We start from the raw sequence: 17,782 nt of genomic DNA on the forward strand, positions 1-17,782 counted from the left end.
GTAGCTGCTTCCTTCGGTAACTGTCTGATTTACCTCAGCATCCTGGCTTTCCAACATCTGGAAATACAATACAATATCCTGTATTAAATCTCCTCTGGTTGAAATAGCTAGCATGGTTTATGTTACTGTGACTAGACCTTGACCTTGACTAATACAAAAGTTCTTCCACCTTAATTCTAGTAAGTGTCCCATTGATTCTAAACAGTTGGCACTTTCAGCCCATTTATTTCTATATGTATCTCAACTATACTAAGTTTAAGAGTTCTTATCATTACTATCACTACTTTTTTTAGAAAATACGAAAAAATTATCAAATAATTGCACAAATACTGTTTACAAAGATAGAAATGCTGCTGAAATGAAATTTTGGACTGACAGGCAGTGATTATGTGATACTTTGAAATGTTTATCATCAACTGATGCATCAAAGATACACCTAGGGTGCTTCCCTGGTGGCGCAGTGGTTGAGAATCTGCCTGCCAATGCAGCGGACGTGGGTTCGAGCCCTGGTCTGGGATGATCCCACATGCCACGGAGCAGCTGGGCCCGTGCGCCACAACTACTGAGCCTGCACATCTGGAGCCTGTGCTCCGCAACAAGAGAGGCCACAGCGATGAGTGGCCCCCGCTCGCCACAACTAGAGAAAGCCCTCACGCAGAAACGAAGACCCAACACAGCCAAAAATAAATAAATAAATTAATTAATTTTAAAAATGAATTAAGAAGATAAATGACTTAAGAAAATAAATAAAAATTAAGATTTGGGGAAAATGCCATATTCAACAAAAGAAAAAAAAAAGTACACCTAGCATGCAAAGGGTGATGGAGAGATATGTGAATGCTTAACAATTTAAAAGCTGAGGAACTTCCCTGTGGTCCAGTGGATAGGACTCTGTGCTTCCAATGCAGGGGGCCCATGTTCGATCCCTGGTCGGGGTACTAGATCCCATGTGCGTGCCACAATTAAGAGTCCCCGTACCTCAACTAAGAAGCCCACGTGCCTGAACTAAGAGTCCACGTGCTGCAACTAAGAGTATGCATGCTGCAACTAAGAAGTCTGCATGCAGCAACTAAAGATTCTGCATGCTGCAACAAAGACCCCACGTATCGCAACTAACACCTGGTGCAGCCAAATAAATAAATAAATAAATTTAAAAAATAAATAAAAGTTGAGACTCTCCTGTATTTGCTTTCCTACAAAAGAAATATAGAACTCTGTTGGCTGACTCTGACCACTAGTGTGATTAGAATAGTTTTTTTGGCCATCTTGATCTTCTTGCCACCTACCGGACTGGTTACTTTTATGTCATAAGAAGGCAACTGTTAAAAATCAAAAGCTTCCAGCTATAGCCAGTTGATACATTTTGTAGACAGAACTCTGAGATGACTGCTAAGATTTCTGCCCTATGTTGTATAATCACCTCCGCTTGAGAATGAGCAAAACTGTGAATATGGTGGATGTTGCTTCCATGATTATGTTACTTTATATGGCAGAAGGGATTTTGCAGGCGAAATTAAGTTTCCTAATCAGTTTACTTTGATTTACTCAAAAGGGAGATTATCCTGGGTGAGCCTAACTTAATAGTGTGAGCCCTTAAAAGGAACTGGACCCTTCCTGAAGACAGAGATTCAAAGTGTGGCAGAGGATCTATGGAAGGGGGCTATATGGCATAGACCTGACAGTGGCCACTAGTAGCTGAGAATGGTCCCCAGATAACAGACAGCAAGGAAGCAGGGGCCTCAGTCCTACAACCACAGGGAAATGAATTCTGCCAACAACCTAAGGAAGCTTGGACGCGCATCTTTTCCCAGTCAGGCTTCCAGATGAGGACTCACCTGGCTGACACCTTGACTTCAGCTTTGTATGACCCTAACCTGTGCTGGACTCATGACTCACAAAACTGGGAGGTAATAAATTTGTGTTAAGTCACTAAGATTGTGGCAATTTGTTACACAGTAATATAACAATAATACAATCAGTGGGGAGGTGTAGATTCCATTTGCAACACCAGCAAAATACATAGTAGCCACGATAAAGAATATATAAGACCTATATAAGGAAAAATTTTACCTATGCATAAAATAGGATTTGGATAAATGGGGAGCTATATTATGTATCTAAATGGGAAAATTAAATATTTAAAATATGTCATTCTTGAAGGAGTTTTTATGGGACTTCCCTGGTGGCGCAGTGATTAAGAATCCGCCTGCCAATGCAGGGGATATGGGCTCCAGCCCTGGTCCGGGAAGACCCCACATGCCGGAGAGCAACTAAGCCCGTGTGCCACAGCTACTTAGCCTGCACTCTAGAGCCCGCGAGCCACAACTACTGAAGCCCGCGCGCCTAAAGCCCGTGCTCTGAAACAAGAGAAGCCACCACAATGAGAAGCCCACACACCGCAACAAAGAGTAGCCCCCGCTCGCCGCAACTAGAGAAAGCCCACATGCAGCAACAAAAACCCAATGCAGCCAAACATTAAATTGAAAAAAAAGTTACTAACTGTATGAAAAAAAAATCTATAAAAAAAGGCGTTTTTATGACATAAGAAATGCATTAATAGCTCACTAGTGGGACTTCCCTGGTGGTCCAGTGGTTAAGACTCTGTGTTTCCACTGCAGGGGGCACAGGCTCGATCCCCAGTTGAGGAACCAAGATCCTGCATGCCACGCGAGACAACCAAAAAAGTTAAAAAAAAATTTTTAATTAAAAAAAATAGTTCGGGCTTCACTGGTGGCGCAGTGGTTGAGCATCCGCCGCCGATGCAGGGGACACGTGTTCATGCCCCGGTTCGGGAAAATCCCACATGCCGCCGAGCGGCTGGTCCCGTGAGCTATGGCTGCTGGGCCTGCGCGTCCGGAGCCTGTGCTCCGCAATGGGAGAGGCCACGGCAGCGAGAGGCCCGCGTACCGGAAAAAAAAAAAAAAAGTTCGATAGGAAAAAAAGTTAAATATTTGAACAGAAAATATGTAGAACATTTGGAAATCTTCAGGAAAGATCACTCTGGAAATAGCACCTAGGACTTTAATCCATAATCCCCAATGTAAACTAAAAATCTATAATGGTAGAATGGGTCTAAGTTTTAAACCAAGAAAACAAATTCCAGAGGTAGTAGGAAAAATGACTTTGCAAACCCACAGACGTATAGAAGTAAGCATAGAGAGAGCGAAGTTAATCAAACCCATAGTGGGAGTACTTTTATGATAATTTTAGGATCTGAGAGACAGGGTATATGAAAGCCCTCTGTATGCTGTAAAACACTTATACATTATTATATATTATCTTTGAAATATAGATAACAATATCTGGTTTACTTATCTTACAGTGTAATTTAATTAACTGTGGAGGTGTAGATTAAAATGCATGGATGTTAACACAGGATTAGCTAATTGCTAATCTCGGCCCCAAATTCACACAGAAAGGGACCATCTGAAGTCACTGGGTGGTAGTAGTGGCAGCAGTAACAGCAGCAAGAATTGTGGATAGAAGACAGACGCTGGTGGTGCCCTCTTCTCCTCTCCAGCCTGTAGACTGGTTTGGCTACATAAGGGCATCAGCTGGGACCCTGTCCAGCTTTACACAGGGCCGGTTTCATGGGTGAGCAGCCCGTGTGGCTGCACTAAGATGGGTCCCATGCTTGGTGTATTGCTCTGTTAACACTGTCTTGAAATTCTTAATAATTTTTTAACAAAGGACCCTGAATTTTTATGTGCACTGGGCTCCACATATTATGCAGCCAGTCCTGGCTGTAGAACCCATTTGGATGTTTGTTTCTTCTGACAAACAGGAATGGAATTTACCTGAATTTAGGCACTGGCCCAGGAGTGAACATTCCTAGAACTGCCCTGAACTGCTCCCCTGCCAGACTGTTCCTTCTTTTTCATATCCATCTGTTGGGCCCACCATAACTTCCCAGAACCTGGCTGGGTCTGTAAAGAGAACCCTGCTGTGCTGAATTTGACCTCAGCATCATCGCCATTCTGTTGGCAACCCCTGTGGTTGCCAAGAGGTTGTGGTGTGGCAAGACTCCTGTCCTGCCTGACTCCAGCTAGTGGTGTATAAAGAGCTCCTGCTCTAGCCTGACCCTAGCTGGTGGGTGGCCTGGGTCTCTGAGGATTCTTTCTTCCAGAATGGACAAAGGAGGACATAGGGGGTTAGAAAAAGCTAATTATCAATCAGAGGTCAAGAGTGACTGCTCAAAAGTGGACTTCTACCACTGAATGTTGCCTAACCTCCCGAGCCTCAGTTTCCCCATCTGTAAATGGGGCAAGCAGAGGAGGTATCAACTTCCACAGTACTGCCAAGAGGACAGAGAGTATGGGTTAAAGACTATGTGGTTCCTGGAGCTTTGTGTTAGCACTCTGTGAAGCAGGGGTTCTTAATTATGTGGGTCATGGGCCCCTGGGAGAACCTGATGCTATTATCTATGACTCCTTCCCAGCCCTTCCTACGCCTCCCCAAAACGTCATCTCTCAAAAGAGCTCGCCCACGGTGCCAGGGTTTGACCCAGGTGTTCCTGGACCCAGGTGAAGGCACGGGCCTCTTCAATGCTCATTTCAACGGTGCCGTCTCCACTCGGTACTCGAAGCCTCCACCTGTGGTTCACTAAACACGGCCACCCTCATCCGCACCCGCACCACCCCTCCCAACACCAATTCCCTCCCCCGCCTTTGCAGGGTTCTGATCCCAGCGGCCTGCACAGCCCACGAAGGTCCGCGCGGGCAGAGCGGCCGCAGGAGGGGGCGGGCCCGGCTGTCGGCCCGCCCCGCGTCGGGCTCGGGTTGAGGGCTCTGACCTATGACGGGAGGGAAACTCCTGTGTCCGGGGGGCGGGAGGGAAGCGCGCGGCTGAAAGGCGCATTGATGCAGCCGGCCTCGGAGCGCGGCCGGACTGGGATCACGTCCCGGCTCCCGGGTCGTCGCCTCCTCCTCCTCCTCCTCGTCGCCTGCTCCGCGCGTCCCGGGGCCGCCGCGCGCCATGCGCCTCCAGGGCCCCGCCACCGCCTCCCCGCAGCGGCTCCTCGGCCTCCTGCTGCTCCTGCTGCTGCAGCTGCGGGCGCCGTCGAGCGCCTCCGAGACCCCCAAGGGGAAGCAAAAGGCTCTGCTCCGGCAGAGGGAGGTGGTGGACCTGGTGAGTCCGGTGGAGGGGACAGAGCCCCGAGCGGGGACGGAGGAGTGGGTGTATGTCTAGCGTGCGCCTGGGGGTCCCGCTTTGTCTGAGTCTTTGCGGGTAGTGGAGTCCTGGAACTGGCAAGGGAGACCGATATGAGAGGGCCATCGTGAACCAGAGATGCGCCGCGGGTCGTGTGGGACGCCGCAGAGTACAGGGAGTCGCCCAATACTTTCTAACCTCTGAGCCCCCATCGATTCCCGACCCCCACCCCTCCAAGGATGGAGAGGGTTAGGGCTACAATGAGAGCAGAATGGGGAGCTTGGGTAGGTTAGAACGTGGGCCAGGGAGCTGCCTGAGACACCCTGGACTAACTGATCTCCTGGGTGGGCCTGGGCCAGGGACTTGCAACGTGTCCTTTGTTGGGGCTGGTGGCTACGTCTGCCAGCGGGAGAGAATAACAATCCTCACCCAACATCCGTCCAACTAACTCTTTGTAACTTGATGACAGTGAGTCATGTTGGGTTATCTTCCTAGGGAGTATGGGCTTCAGTTTACTTTGTGGGACGACCACAGCTGGGCCAGGAATTGTTCAGAGGGTTTACGATCAGAAGGGGAAATGAAGGGGCCCAGCACTAACCCTCCAAGGACCCATTTCATTGTTCTGTTGAGACAGATGGGCAGCCCTTCCAGACACCCTGGGTCTTCAGCCTGTGACCTCCAGGTAGGAGCATCACAGCCAAACTAAGGGGAGAAGACAGTTACCAGCAGAGCAAATAAACAGCCCAAGTGCTTTCCGAAGGGGTAATCTATGGGAAGGTTTGTTTACTTAAAGCTCTTTTCTTCTAAAAGTCAACAAACCCAGTGAAGGGCAGAGAGGTTCTCTACCCTGGAGCAAGAGGGATCCTTTCAAAACCACCATATTCCTTGGCATATAATAAACTTCAGTCTTTAAGCAGACAAATATGGGTTACAGGCATTGCAGGACATAAGAGGGGGCATTTTTTTGATAAAAAACTGTTTCGAATTTGTTAAGCTGCCATTGTAAACTGAGCTAATTAGCCAAGCTCCCTGGCAGCTAGTTCTATGCCAGATTCAAAAGCTCTGTAAAAAAAATTCCTGCCGTTCCACACTGCACTTTTTGGTGTGGTGCTATGTAATTTTGCTCCACAAAGCAGACTGTGTGTTCAGGGCTACAGTTCTATTTTTAGTGCCTAAGTTGTTTAAAACTGTACCAAATGAATGTGGTTCATGTGCAGTCTGCATTTTATGAATCTGTCGTTATGATACATAAAATACCCCCTTTCCCTATAAAGCTAGCAACTTTTTTTCTTTCCCTCCAAGGATTTACAGTACCTGCGGTTTCCCACAACTCTAGCCCGACTTGGAAAACTTTATTGTGCAGCCTGGCTCAGGTGCATCCTGTAATTGGATTTGGTTTTGCTGGGGGAAAAGAATCCACACAGTCATTAAGGTTTCAACAGATTCTATAAAGCAGCTTCTTTGTACAGGATCTTTCAAAGCCTTCCTTTCAAGCGTGCAACAAGCTCTGCCCCCTGGTGGCCAGTGAAAGAAACAGGGGTTCCTTCCCCAGACATTTATGGAACCCCTACCTGATACTAATCATGTGCTGGGTTAATGAAAGAAGTGAAATAAGGCAGATGTAATACCTGTGTAACCGAATTCAGTAAAATTTTGTGGTCTCTGAAATGCAGTTTTTAGATAAAAAGGTGAATAAAAATTCTCAACCATGGCACAATTGACTTTTGGGGGCTAGATGATTCTTTGTTGCGGGGACTGTGCTGTACATCTAGCATGCTTAGCAGCATCCCTGCCATCTACCCACTAGGTGCAATTAGCAATCTCTCCCTCGCAAGCTGTGACAACCAAAAATGTCCCCAGACATTGCCAGGTATCCTCTGGGGGACAAAATTGTCCCCGTTAAGAACTGCTCATCTATAGAAAAATAAAACTTTGCTCTGAGGGGAATAACAGTGAAAAAAAATCAAAGAATACCAGAAGTTTTATTGTTTCTCCCTTCTCTCTTGAAATCTATGTGTAAACATTGCATATATCTGCTAGTGAAAGTAACCTATCTACTAAATGAAAATTGAAGAATATCTACTAAATTTAAATTTAAATCTAAATAAAATTAAAGTATATCTACCAAAATCAAAATTAAGTATAAAATAAAGCCAACTAGAATGTTTTATAATTTAACATGTTTTTGAGTACTTTTGCAATTTTGTTACATACGTTTCTTATTATTTCTCTGGCAGCAAATAAATAGAAGTGTCTTTTTTTTTTTTTTTTCTTAAAGTCAGGAAAATGGCACTGGTCAAAGTCATAAAAATCATTTAGCAAAATAAAGATCAAATTGGTGATGTGAGAAGATTGACTGGCAAACATTAGATACAAAAGGATCTTCCCTAGGCGGTGTCATTACTGAATTTAATAATATGACCATATCCGATCCTAGATGGTGAAATTAAAAAATAAGCTTTGTTAGAGAAATGCAAATCAAAATTACAATGAGGTATCACCTCACACCGGTCAGAATGGTCATCATCAAAAAATCTAGAAACAATAAATGCTGGAGAGGGTGTGGAGAAAAGGGAACCCTCTTGCACTGTTGGTGGGAATGTAAACTGATAGAGCCACTATGGAGAACAGTACGGAGGTTCCTTAAAAAACTAAAAATAGAGCTACCATACGACCCAGCAATCCCACTACTGGGCATATACCCTGAGAAAACCATAACTCAAAAAGGGTCATGTACCAAAATGTTCATTGCAGCTCTATTTACAATAGCCAGGACATGGAAGCAACCTAAGTGTCCATCGACAGATGAATGGATAAAGAAGATGTGGCACATATATACAATGGAATATTACTCAGCCATAAAAAGAAATGAAATTGAGTTATTTGTAATGATGTGGTTGGACCTAGAGTCTGTCATACAGAGTGAAGTAAGTCAGAAAGAGAAAAACAAATACCGTATGCTAACACATATATATGGAATCTAAAAAAAAAAAGGTTCTGAAGAACCGAGGGGCAGGACAGGAATAAAGACGCAGACGTAGAGAATGGACTTGAGGACATGGGGAGGGGGAAGGGTAAGCTGGGACGAAGTGAGAGAGTGGCATTGACATATATACACTACCATATGTAAAATAGATAGCTAGTAGAAGCAGCTGAATAGCATAGGGAGATCAGCTCTGTGCTTTGTGACCACCTAGAGGGGTGGGATAGGGAGGGTGGGAGGGAGATGCAAGAGCGAGGGTATATGGGGATATATGTATACATATAGCTGATTCACTTTTTTTTTTTTTTTTTGCGGTAGCACAGGCTCCGGACGCACAGGCTCAGCGGCCATGGTTCACGGGCCCAGCCGCTCCGCGGCATGTGGAATCCTCCCAGACCGGGGCACGAACCCGTGTCCCCTGCATCGACAGGCAGACTCTCAACCTCTGCGCCACCAGGGAAGCCCTGATTCACTTTGTTATACAGCAGAAACTAACACACCATTGCAAAGCAATTATACTCCAATAAAGATGTTAAAGAAAAAAAAGCTTTGGGCAGGGGAAACGGGTTTGTGCCCCGGTCCGGGAGGATCCCACATGCCGCGGAGCGGCTGGGCCCGTGAGCCATGGCCGCTGAGCCTGCGCGTCCGGAGCCTGTGCTCTGCAACGGGAGGGGCCACAACAGTGAGAGGCCCGCGTACCGCAAAAAAAAAAAAAAAAGAAAGAAAGAAAAAAGCTTTGAAGTTATTTTAATATATAAGGAATCTTGATTTTTTTGGTTCTCACTGGACAGTATATTTATAGAGAATGATAATATTAGATCATTTATACAAATAGGGATTGTTAAAGTAAAAATTTAAATGAATTGGGTGTGCGGTTTGAAGGGTCTAATAATGGACCAATTCAGGGATAGGCACGAGAATTAGGCAGATGGAGATCCAGCTTTATCACCGATGCAACTATATTGCTGTGTGTGGCTTATGGCTATGTGTGTTAGCCAGCAGGTTTGCTAATGCTCTCTTCCCCAGCCCTAGTCCACTCAAGGGAGTGGACACACTTGCCCTGGGCCACTATCTCACATGGTCTTGAGGAAATAATAAGAATAATCATGGCTGACTATACTATGTGCCAGGTACTGCTCTAGTACATTTTATGTATTATCTCACTTAAATCTCCTACAAGGTAAGAATCTTTATTATTTTCCCCATATTTCAGTTAAGGAAACAGGCATTGAAATGTTGAATAACTTGCTCTATCTCACATAGCTAATAAGTGGTGGAGCCAGGATTAAAATCCAGAGTATATGACTCTAGAATCTATCACTCAACTTCTACGTGATACTACTGCACCACCCCCCAAGGAAAACAGATAATCCTAGCACTTAAGAGTTTGTTAGATTACTGCCACCCTATTAAAGACTAATGGTCACTTGCAATGAGATTATTTATTCCTTCTTGATGGGGAGGGCTGAGTGGGGTTGGAGGCCAGAAGTGTTCCAGCACTTCCTCCACATGAAAATAGGGAGGAGAAGCAGGTGTGCTTATCCAACTTAGAGATATTGCCAGTGTAAGATAACTATTGAGTTAAGATTTTACTTTATAATTATATCTCTGAGAATTTATCTTACGGAAATAATTGAAAAGAAGAAAAAAGCTATGTGGATAAAGGTTTTCATTACAATAATGTTAACGATAGAAAAAAATAGAAATAACGATCCCAAAATAGTGCAATGTTTGCATAAAATTGTAAAAGTATAATTCTGAAATCCAAGTCTCTTTACAATATGTAGGGTTAGAAGAAAAGAGCAGTATATCAAATTATGTCTACCTTAGAATACAGCCATTTAAAAATTATGTATGCTTTTAATGAGCAGTAGAAAAAAGCAGGCAAATGAAAACATTTTCTCTTCTTTGTGTGTGTGTGTAAAGTCTGCACAAAAAAAAAGAATAGGAAAGAAATCCCAATATTTTAGAAATAACTTTAAAAATCGGTTCTTTATATATAAAAACTCATCTGGAACATGGGCAAGTGGTATGAAGGGATTCTTGACTCCAAGGCCTCAAAATAAATGCAGTTCTGATCAGACTGAGTCTTTGAATCTTAAGTGAAGGGAGTTTTTCCCCCTTTCTTTTTTCTGATGCAGTATAATGGCATGTGCTTACAAGGGCCCACGGGGGTGCCTGGGCGAGATGGGAGCCCTGGGGCCAATGGCATCCCTGGCACCCCTGGGATCCCAGGTCGAGATGGATTCAAAGGAGAAAAGGGGGAATGCCTGAGGGAAGTCTTTGAGGAGTCCTGGACGCCTAACTATAAGCAGTGTTCGTGGAGTTCACTGAATTATGGCATAGACCTTGGAAAAATTGCGGTAAGTAAAGTCTGAATTATTTTAAAGTTGAAGTAAAACTTAAAGGTTTTCATAGTTGAGTGGTAATTTTAAGTGTGCTTTTGTTTTATTTTTACTAAAAGACAAAAAATATTAAGGAATGGGTACCGTGTGACTTCTAACTTAGAATTAGGAAAACATTGATAACATTTCAGAATTAATTTTATAAAGCTATTTCTGAGATAAATATATCACCGTATTATTTTAACCCTAACAATACTTAAAATAACTTACTCTTTTTTTTTTTTTTAATGGAAACAAAAAGGGAGAGCATAGGCGTCTGTGTTGGACAGTAAGCAACTTTCCAATCCTGTCCTAAAGTGATTTTAAATTAGTCTAAGAAATTCTGCTGTGGCTCCAGATATAAAGGTGGAAAGAAATATCCAAGAAATTAACACATGATTGGAATTATCTGGGAGGGGATTCCATTGGTATTAGTCCTTATTCTGGGTAGCAGGCCCAGATAAAAATTGCTAAGCTTAAGAGAAGTACAATGGACCAGAGATACACTACAATGACCATTTAAAATTATTCTGTAATGTTTAGGGAGAAAAATTACTCAAAACAGCCTGTCTGGCAATGCATTTGGATTAATGACTCAGTCACTTTGATTAGTGTTTGCTTCCAAAGTAACTGGCAAGTCCACTGGGATGGCACAGAGTTGAAGTTGGTGCCATTTCAAGCCTCTTTCTTCTTTTGTTGACAAACTCTGTACATGGTTCTGTATCCACAATATATTATTCCTTGATATTAACCACTACTACCACCAGGCAAATGGAAGTGATTTTATTTTCATAAAACTCTCAGGTTCTAAGTAGCAATCTGTGTATTATCCCTGCTCCTCTTTCAGCTCTTTAATGCCTGCTCTATTATCTATAAAAATGTTTGAGACTGTCGTGATTTGATCTCTGTGTGGTAGAATTTCTATATAGCTTCCATAGTTTGGTGACTGTGACCAGTTATATTTTCACATGTGATTTCTTAGAAAGCATTTTGTTAAAATGTTGCCTACTTCTTTAAACACCTGACGTTGATAGACTGGTTGCTTATTTATAGTTCATCAAAAGTTGCTGGCTGAGTTCTCTCTAAAAACTTACCCTATGGACTCTGGATTATTAATACAATATGTTTTCAAGTTCCTTTTAGCAGTGGTCGGAATGACTTTGGGAGCCTTCTACAGGTAAAAGATAGTAGGACCATGAGCCAATAGACAAACAAATTTTGCAAAGACCTGGGTCTTATCATTGTGTCATATAGGTAAAGACTAAAAACCCCACCTACGCTTTACTCCTGATACTGTTTTCTGTTGCTTAAAAAGAAACAGGTCAGGGACTTCCCTGGTGGTCCAGTGGTTAAGACCCTGTGCTGCCAATGCAGGGGGTCTGGGTTCGATCTCTGGTCAGGTAGCTAGATCCTGCACAAGGCAATGAAGATCTCTCATGCCTCAACTAAGACCCAGCGCAGTCAAATAAATAAATAAATATTAAAAAAAAAAGAAACAGGTCAAAGTGATATATTTGGGCAGTGCTAGCCTAGAATGTAAGTTCCATGAGGGCAGGGATTCTGTGTTGTCTACTGTTGTATCTGTAGTATCCAGAACATAGGAAATAATTTTGGAATAAAAAGAAAAGTAAATACATAGACTGTTTTGGTCTAAAATACTGAAGACTGGCTGCTTTTGGTAAAAACTGAAAGATACTCTCAATGGAGTGAATAATTCTAAGAAAGCCATAATTCGAGTTTCTAATATCAGAGTCTCTTTTCCATCTTGCAGAGAACTGCTTTCCCTCTGTAAAAGCTAAGCTTTTTAAATGCAGTTTTGGCAAAAGGATCGTTAAATAAAATGCACAATACAATTTGAAAGCATCTTTTTAGTTAAAATGAAAATGCTAATTAAGCCCTATTTCTGTGTTTGTGACAGGAGTGTACATTCACAAAGATGCGTTCGAACAGCGCCCTAAGAGTTTTGTTCAGTGGCTCGCTTCGGTTAAAATGCAGAAGTGCATGCTGTCAGCGTTGGTATTTCACGTTCAATGGAGCTGAATGTTCAGGACCTCTTCCTATTGAAGCCATAATTTATTTGGACCAAGGAAGCCCTGAACTGAATTCGACAATTAATATTCATCGCACTTCTTCTGGTACGTAGAATGGGGACATTGCAGAATGTGCCTCAGGTCTTTAGAGACCAAAGATTAGTTTTGAGTCCACTATCATGGTAGGTCATAGCAAGCTTTCTGTGCATAATTCTCAATCCTGGTTGCACTTCAGAATTTCTTATAGATCTTTTAAAAACTATGTGGATGCCTGGGTCTCATCTCTGATCAACTGAATCAGAATCTTGGGGTAAGACCCCAGCAGCTGTATTTTTTAAAAGATCACAAGGTTGAAAATCACTGAGTTAGATGAAATGGCGAAATAGCCAATAATGCCGTAGAGCAGTGTTTTTCAACCTTAGCTATACCTTGTGTTCAACTGGGGAACTTTAAAAAATCACCGTGCCTGGGTAACACTCCTCCATGAAGGCTGACTTAATGGGTCTGGTTGCACCCCAGGCAATGGAACTTCCAAAGTCTCTCCTGGTTATCTCAATGTTCAGCCAAGCTTGAGAACCACTAGCTTAGATTGATAAGAAAGCTGATTTCGGGCTTCCCTGGTGGCGCAGTGGTTGTGAGTCCGCCTGCCGATGCAGGGGACGCAGGCTCCTGCCCCGGTCTGGGAAGATCCCACATGCCGCGGAGCGGCTGGGCCCGTGAGCCATGGCCGCTGAGCCTGCGCATCCGGAGCCTGTGCTCCGCAACGGGAGAGGCTACAGCAGTGAGAAGCCCGCGTACCACAAAAAAAAAAAAAAAAAAAAAAAAAAAGAAAGCTGATTTTTCTGCCTTGTTCTTTAAAAAGGTAGGTACAGTCTGCTGCATTTGTAAAAGAGAACATTTCTATATTGTTCCTGCATTCTCTGTTGGCTTCTACCTCCTATAAAAGAAACGACATTCAATTAAACCAGTGGTCACTTAAGCTGTTAAAAAAAAAACCTTGGACTTCCCTGGTGGTCCAGTGGTTAAAACTCTACGCTTGCACTGCAGTGGGCACGGGTTCCATCCCTGGTCAGGGAAGATCCCGCATGCTGTGCGTGGCCAAAAAACCCCAAAACTATTGGGTTTTTTGTTTTGTTTTTGTTGAGTTTTTTGGGGTTTGTTTTGCTGTATTTTAAGGTTCATTGAAAGAGTTTAGAAGCTACCAAAAGTAGAAGGGGAAAAAACTACCTATTAATGTCATCACCCAGACACACCACTATGAGTATTTGGCTGCCAGCTATTTTGCTTTCTTGAGTTGCTGTGTGGCAGGAGCTGGGAGTGTGGCACACCATGACAACACATGCCGAGAGAATCACAAGGTGTCGATAGCGATAGCTTCATTTCCCTGATTTCTTGAAAGGATTTCTCACAAATCTTGTACTTAAAAATGTCAGAGGGGGCTTCCCTGGTGGCACAGTGGTTGAGAATCTGCCTGCTAATGCAGGGGACATGGGTTCGAGCCCTGGTCCGGGAAGATCCCACATGCCGCAGAGTGGCTGGGCCCGTGAACCACAACTACTGAGCCTGAGTGTCTGGAGCCTGTGCTCCACAACAAGAGAGGCCGCGATAGTGAGAGGCCCGTGCGCTGCGATGAAGAGTGGTCCCTGCTTGCCACAATTAGAGAAAGCCCCCCCCACAGAAACGAAGACCCAACACAGCAAAAATTAATTAATTAATTAATAAACTCCTACCCAAAAAAAAAAAAAAATGTCAGAGGGAAGAGAAGAGATCCCCTCACTGCTAACCAGAAGAAATATTTCAGCATTCTTTGGGACCAAGTCAGATACTGATCCCCCAAATTAATAGAGCACATTTATCCCTAAGAAATCAAGGGCATCCCTTCCATTTTCTTCCTCAGATCCCCACAATATCCTCAAGACATAAAGAAGATACTTTAACCCCTTCTCTTTGCACATGGAGGAGGTCCAGGGAAATAAAGTATCTTACGCTGAATAGTAGACTCAGTGTCCTGGAGAGCAGAAACCAGAGCCCTGCTCTCTTGTCTCCCAAGACAAGGTTTGATCAGATGAAAAAGCCTCTTCACTAAGTTCTGTGCTGTAAAGGAAGAGGTGCTTTCCATCTGAGAAGCAGTCACTAAAATTTTTTAAATCTGGGTATATAAAATACAAAATTTGACTAGGAAATGATATGTGTTTAAATAGTAGTTGATATAAGCAACTTACTTTCTATAGTAGTATCTTTAAATGTGTGTGTTAATATCTTGCTATAAATGTGTGTGTTAATATCTTGCTATAATGTAAGCTCTCAGGCCTAGGAACTGTGACCTATACATACATATACTTTGTAAATTATTTAACATAGCATTTCCCAACCATGTTGTGGAAACTTATTTGGTGTGATCAGTTGGGTAGAATGTCAGAAGTAATTTGTTATTCATAACAGTTTTTTCTTAAGATGAGTTAAAGGTTACCTCTATAATAAATTCACTTTCCCTTGCACACTGATACTCTTTCTTGAGGGAAAGGAAAGGGATGCGCTTACAGTTTGCACATCAGAGGATGACGTTAAGCCTTGGATATGTCCATGGGAGTTTGACATACATTAGGATGTCATCTTCTTATCTGGATCTAGGAGGAAAACAGGTTGAGAACCCCTAATCCAACATAGTTTAGGTGTTTAATAATACTACCTTATCACAGCGAAAATGTTCATTCATTCAAAAAACATTATTTCATTTGTTAAAGACCATGAAGTGACCACTTGACTCTCCCCGTGTGAGGCTGACACCAAACGCAAACTTGTCTGATCTCCTATGGGATGAAGTGAACAAATTTTTAGGCTGTGGATGTCAAGACCTTGGGAGAACATGAGGATTTCCAGGCTTTCTCACCTGGCATGATACTGAGAATTCTAGATTAAATGGGATCGTGGGCACGCACTGCTTAGTTCTCCCAACTTTGAAAGGGGCCTGAACCAGTCACAGGTCCCAGGATTCAGAGGGACTTGCCTTCAATTCACTGATGTCACAGCTGGTGGAAGCAGATTGCTTTAGGCCTGCAACCCCTGGCTCGGTTCAAATGCACTAACCTTAACCAGGTAGGAAAAATAACCAGTCACATGCTGTCATCCCTACCCTACTTATATGTAAGAACCTGTTTTCTTAAAGAATGTACCAATCTGCCAACCTTTTCCCCCTGACACAGACGTCAAAGGGGTTGTACCTTTTGCCTATTAAAATCAACACTGGGGGGATTTTTTTTTTAAGATATTAGCCATGTATTTCTTCTTTAGGTCTTTTTTTAATTTTTTTATTTATTTATTTTTATATTTATTTTTGGCTGTGTTGGGTCTTCGTTTCTGTGCGAGGGCTTTCTCTAGTTGCGGTGAGCAGGGGCCACTCTTCATTGCGATGCACAGGCCTCTCACTGTCGCGGCCTCTGTTGTTCCGGAGCGCAGGCTCAGTAGTTGTGGCTCACGGGCCTAGTTGCTCCGCGGCATGTGGGATCCTCCCAGACCAGGGCTCGAACCCGTGTCCCCTGCATTGGCAGGCAGACTCAACCACTGCACCACCAGGGAAGCCCCTGGGGGAATATTTTTTAATGTTGGAGAAGAGCCTTGATTAGAAGGAATGCAGCTTATATATATTAGTATGTGAAAGTTGAGAGGACCTGTGAAAAGGCACGTGTTTATAAAGCATAAAAACACAGAGGAAAAACAGGATTTACTTAGTTTTTTGTTTTTTTTCATGGTGAGGAAATTCCGGATTGAAGGACTGATGTAATGATTACTCTAGAATTACTTTTAATGTTATACAAGTCCTTTTTTTTCTAGTTGAATACCATCAAGTGTATATAGGTAAGTGCTGGAAAGGGCTTTCTTTAAAAAAGACTTACATATCACGTCAAAGTCTTGGCTTTTAAAAATGTAGGCTTCCTTTGTTTAGTCAAATAAATTGCTTTTTTTGTTTTAGGTCATCTCTGTAACTAAACAAAGTCTCCCTTTATGATTAAAACCTCTAAGAAAATTCCCCGTGAAGCTTATTTCATAGAATGGATATGTATACATCTTTAAAAAATATTTATGTGCTAAGAAAAAGAGAACTTATCTTTATGAGACCTTTATTAAGTATTAGCATTTTTAATTCCCTGTACATTAAGTAGATTTAACCTAGCTTGCTGAAGTAATATAGTTGAGCTAAAGGTTTTTGCTCTTTGTTCTATAGAGATTTGTAATTCTCACCTTGTTTTGCAGTGGAAGGACTCTGTGAAGGAATTGGTGCTGGACTAGTGGACATTGCTATCTGGGTTGGAACTTGCTCAGATTACCCGAAAGGAGATGCCTCTACAGGGTGGAATTCAGTGTCTCGTATCATTATTGAAGAGCTACCAAAATAAATCCTTTCAATTTTGTTCCCTACCTCTCTTGTATTATACCTTTGAATGGTTCATTTTAGTGACCCCTTATATAATTTTTATGTGTACATCTGAATGAAAAAACAAAATTAAATGTGTTTACAGACCAAAGTGTGATTTCACACTGTATTTAGATCCAGTATTCATTTTCCTTCCATCAAAACTGGTTTTGGGATTTTGTAGAAGATTAAAATACTTTCTTCATATATCCATTCCCTGAACCTATAATTTGGAATGTTATTGTGGTCTCCGTTTCTTTCCTGTTCTCTTAGTGTAGCACTTCTTAAAATATAAAAGCTACCAGTCTTTGTGTAAGTTGTAAATGTTCAGAATTGTTTAATAGCTGTGAAATAAAACTTATTTCAAACAACCTTAATATCTTTAATGTAATTGCCACTAAAATGAGGGTTTCTGGTACTTTATATCTGGAAAGTTGAGGATAAACCTGATTTTGTATTTATCCATTTAACAATCATGTTTTATATTTAGTACGCGTATAGTCCTGTTCCATATTTTGAGGGATTCAAAGAGAAAGGGATATTTATGTGTCAGGAAATACACTAGCACTTTAGAAATTTTATCTTAATTTAACAGAGTAAAAAGACGGGGACTCTGGTCTCAAATTGCTTACCATTTGGTAGGGAAACTAAGATACACACAAAAATAATAAATCAAAGATTAATATGTTGATTGTGACAGAAGTTGTTGAAGAGGTGGTATAATTCAAAGAAAGACCTATCACTTCTGGCTGAGGTCATCAGAAAGAATTCATGATGAAGGAAATACAGGTGTAAGACTGATAAAGTTAAGTAAATCCTGGGCTTG

General features: G+C 42.4%; 1 protein-coding gene across 3 annotated transcripts; it reads left to right on the forward strand.

Annotated features, from left to right (window-relative positions):
- Positions 1-4,959: 4,959 nt before the first annotated feature.
- On the forward strand, positions 4,960-16,939 carry CTHRC1 (collagen triple helix repeat containing 1; the record flags this gene model as incomplete). Of its 3 annotated transcripts, none has more annotated exons than XM_079722379.1 (4): positions 4,960-5,127; positions 10,273-10,494; positions 12,434-12,650; positions 16,797-16,939. In XM_079722379.1, 4 exons carry the CDS (start codon positions 4,975-4,977, stop codon positions 16,937-16,939), a joined length of 735 nt encoding a protein of 244 aa, XP_079578505.1. The 3 variants fall into 3 exon arrangements, with proteins under 3 accessions (XP_079578505.1, XP_079578503.1, XP_079578504.1); XM_079722377.1 differs by having other exon boundaries at positions 4,975-5,127; positions 16,803-16,939; XM_079722378.1 differs by lacking the exon at positions 10,273-10,494 and having other exon boundaries at positions 4,975-5,127.
- Positions 16,940-17,782: the final 843 nt, after the last annotated feature.

Source organism: Hyperoodon ampullatus (genome assembly GCF_949752795.1).
Source record: "Hyperoodon ampullatus genome assembly, chromosome: 17".
NCBI classification, from domain to species: Eukaryota; Metazoa; Chordata; class Mammalia; order Artiodactyla; family Ziphiidae; genus Hyperoodon; species Hyperoodon ampullatus.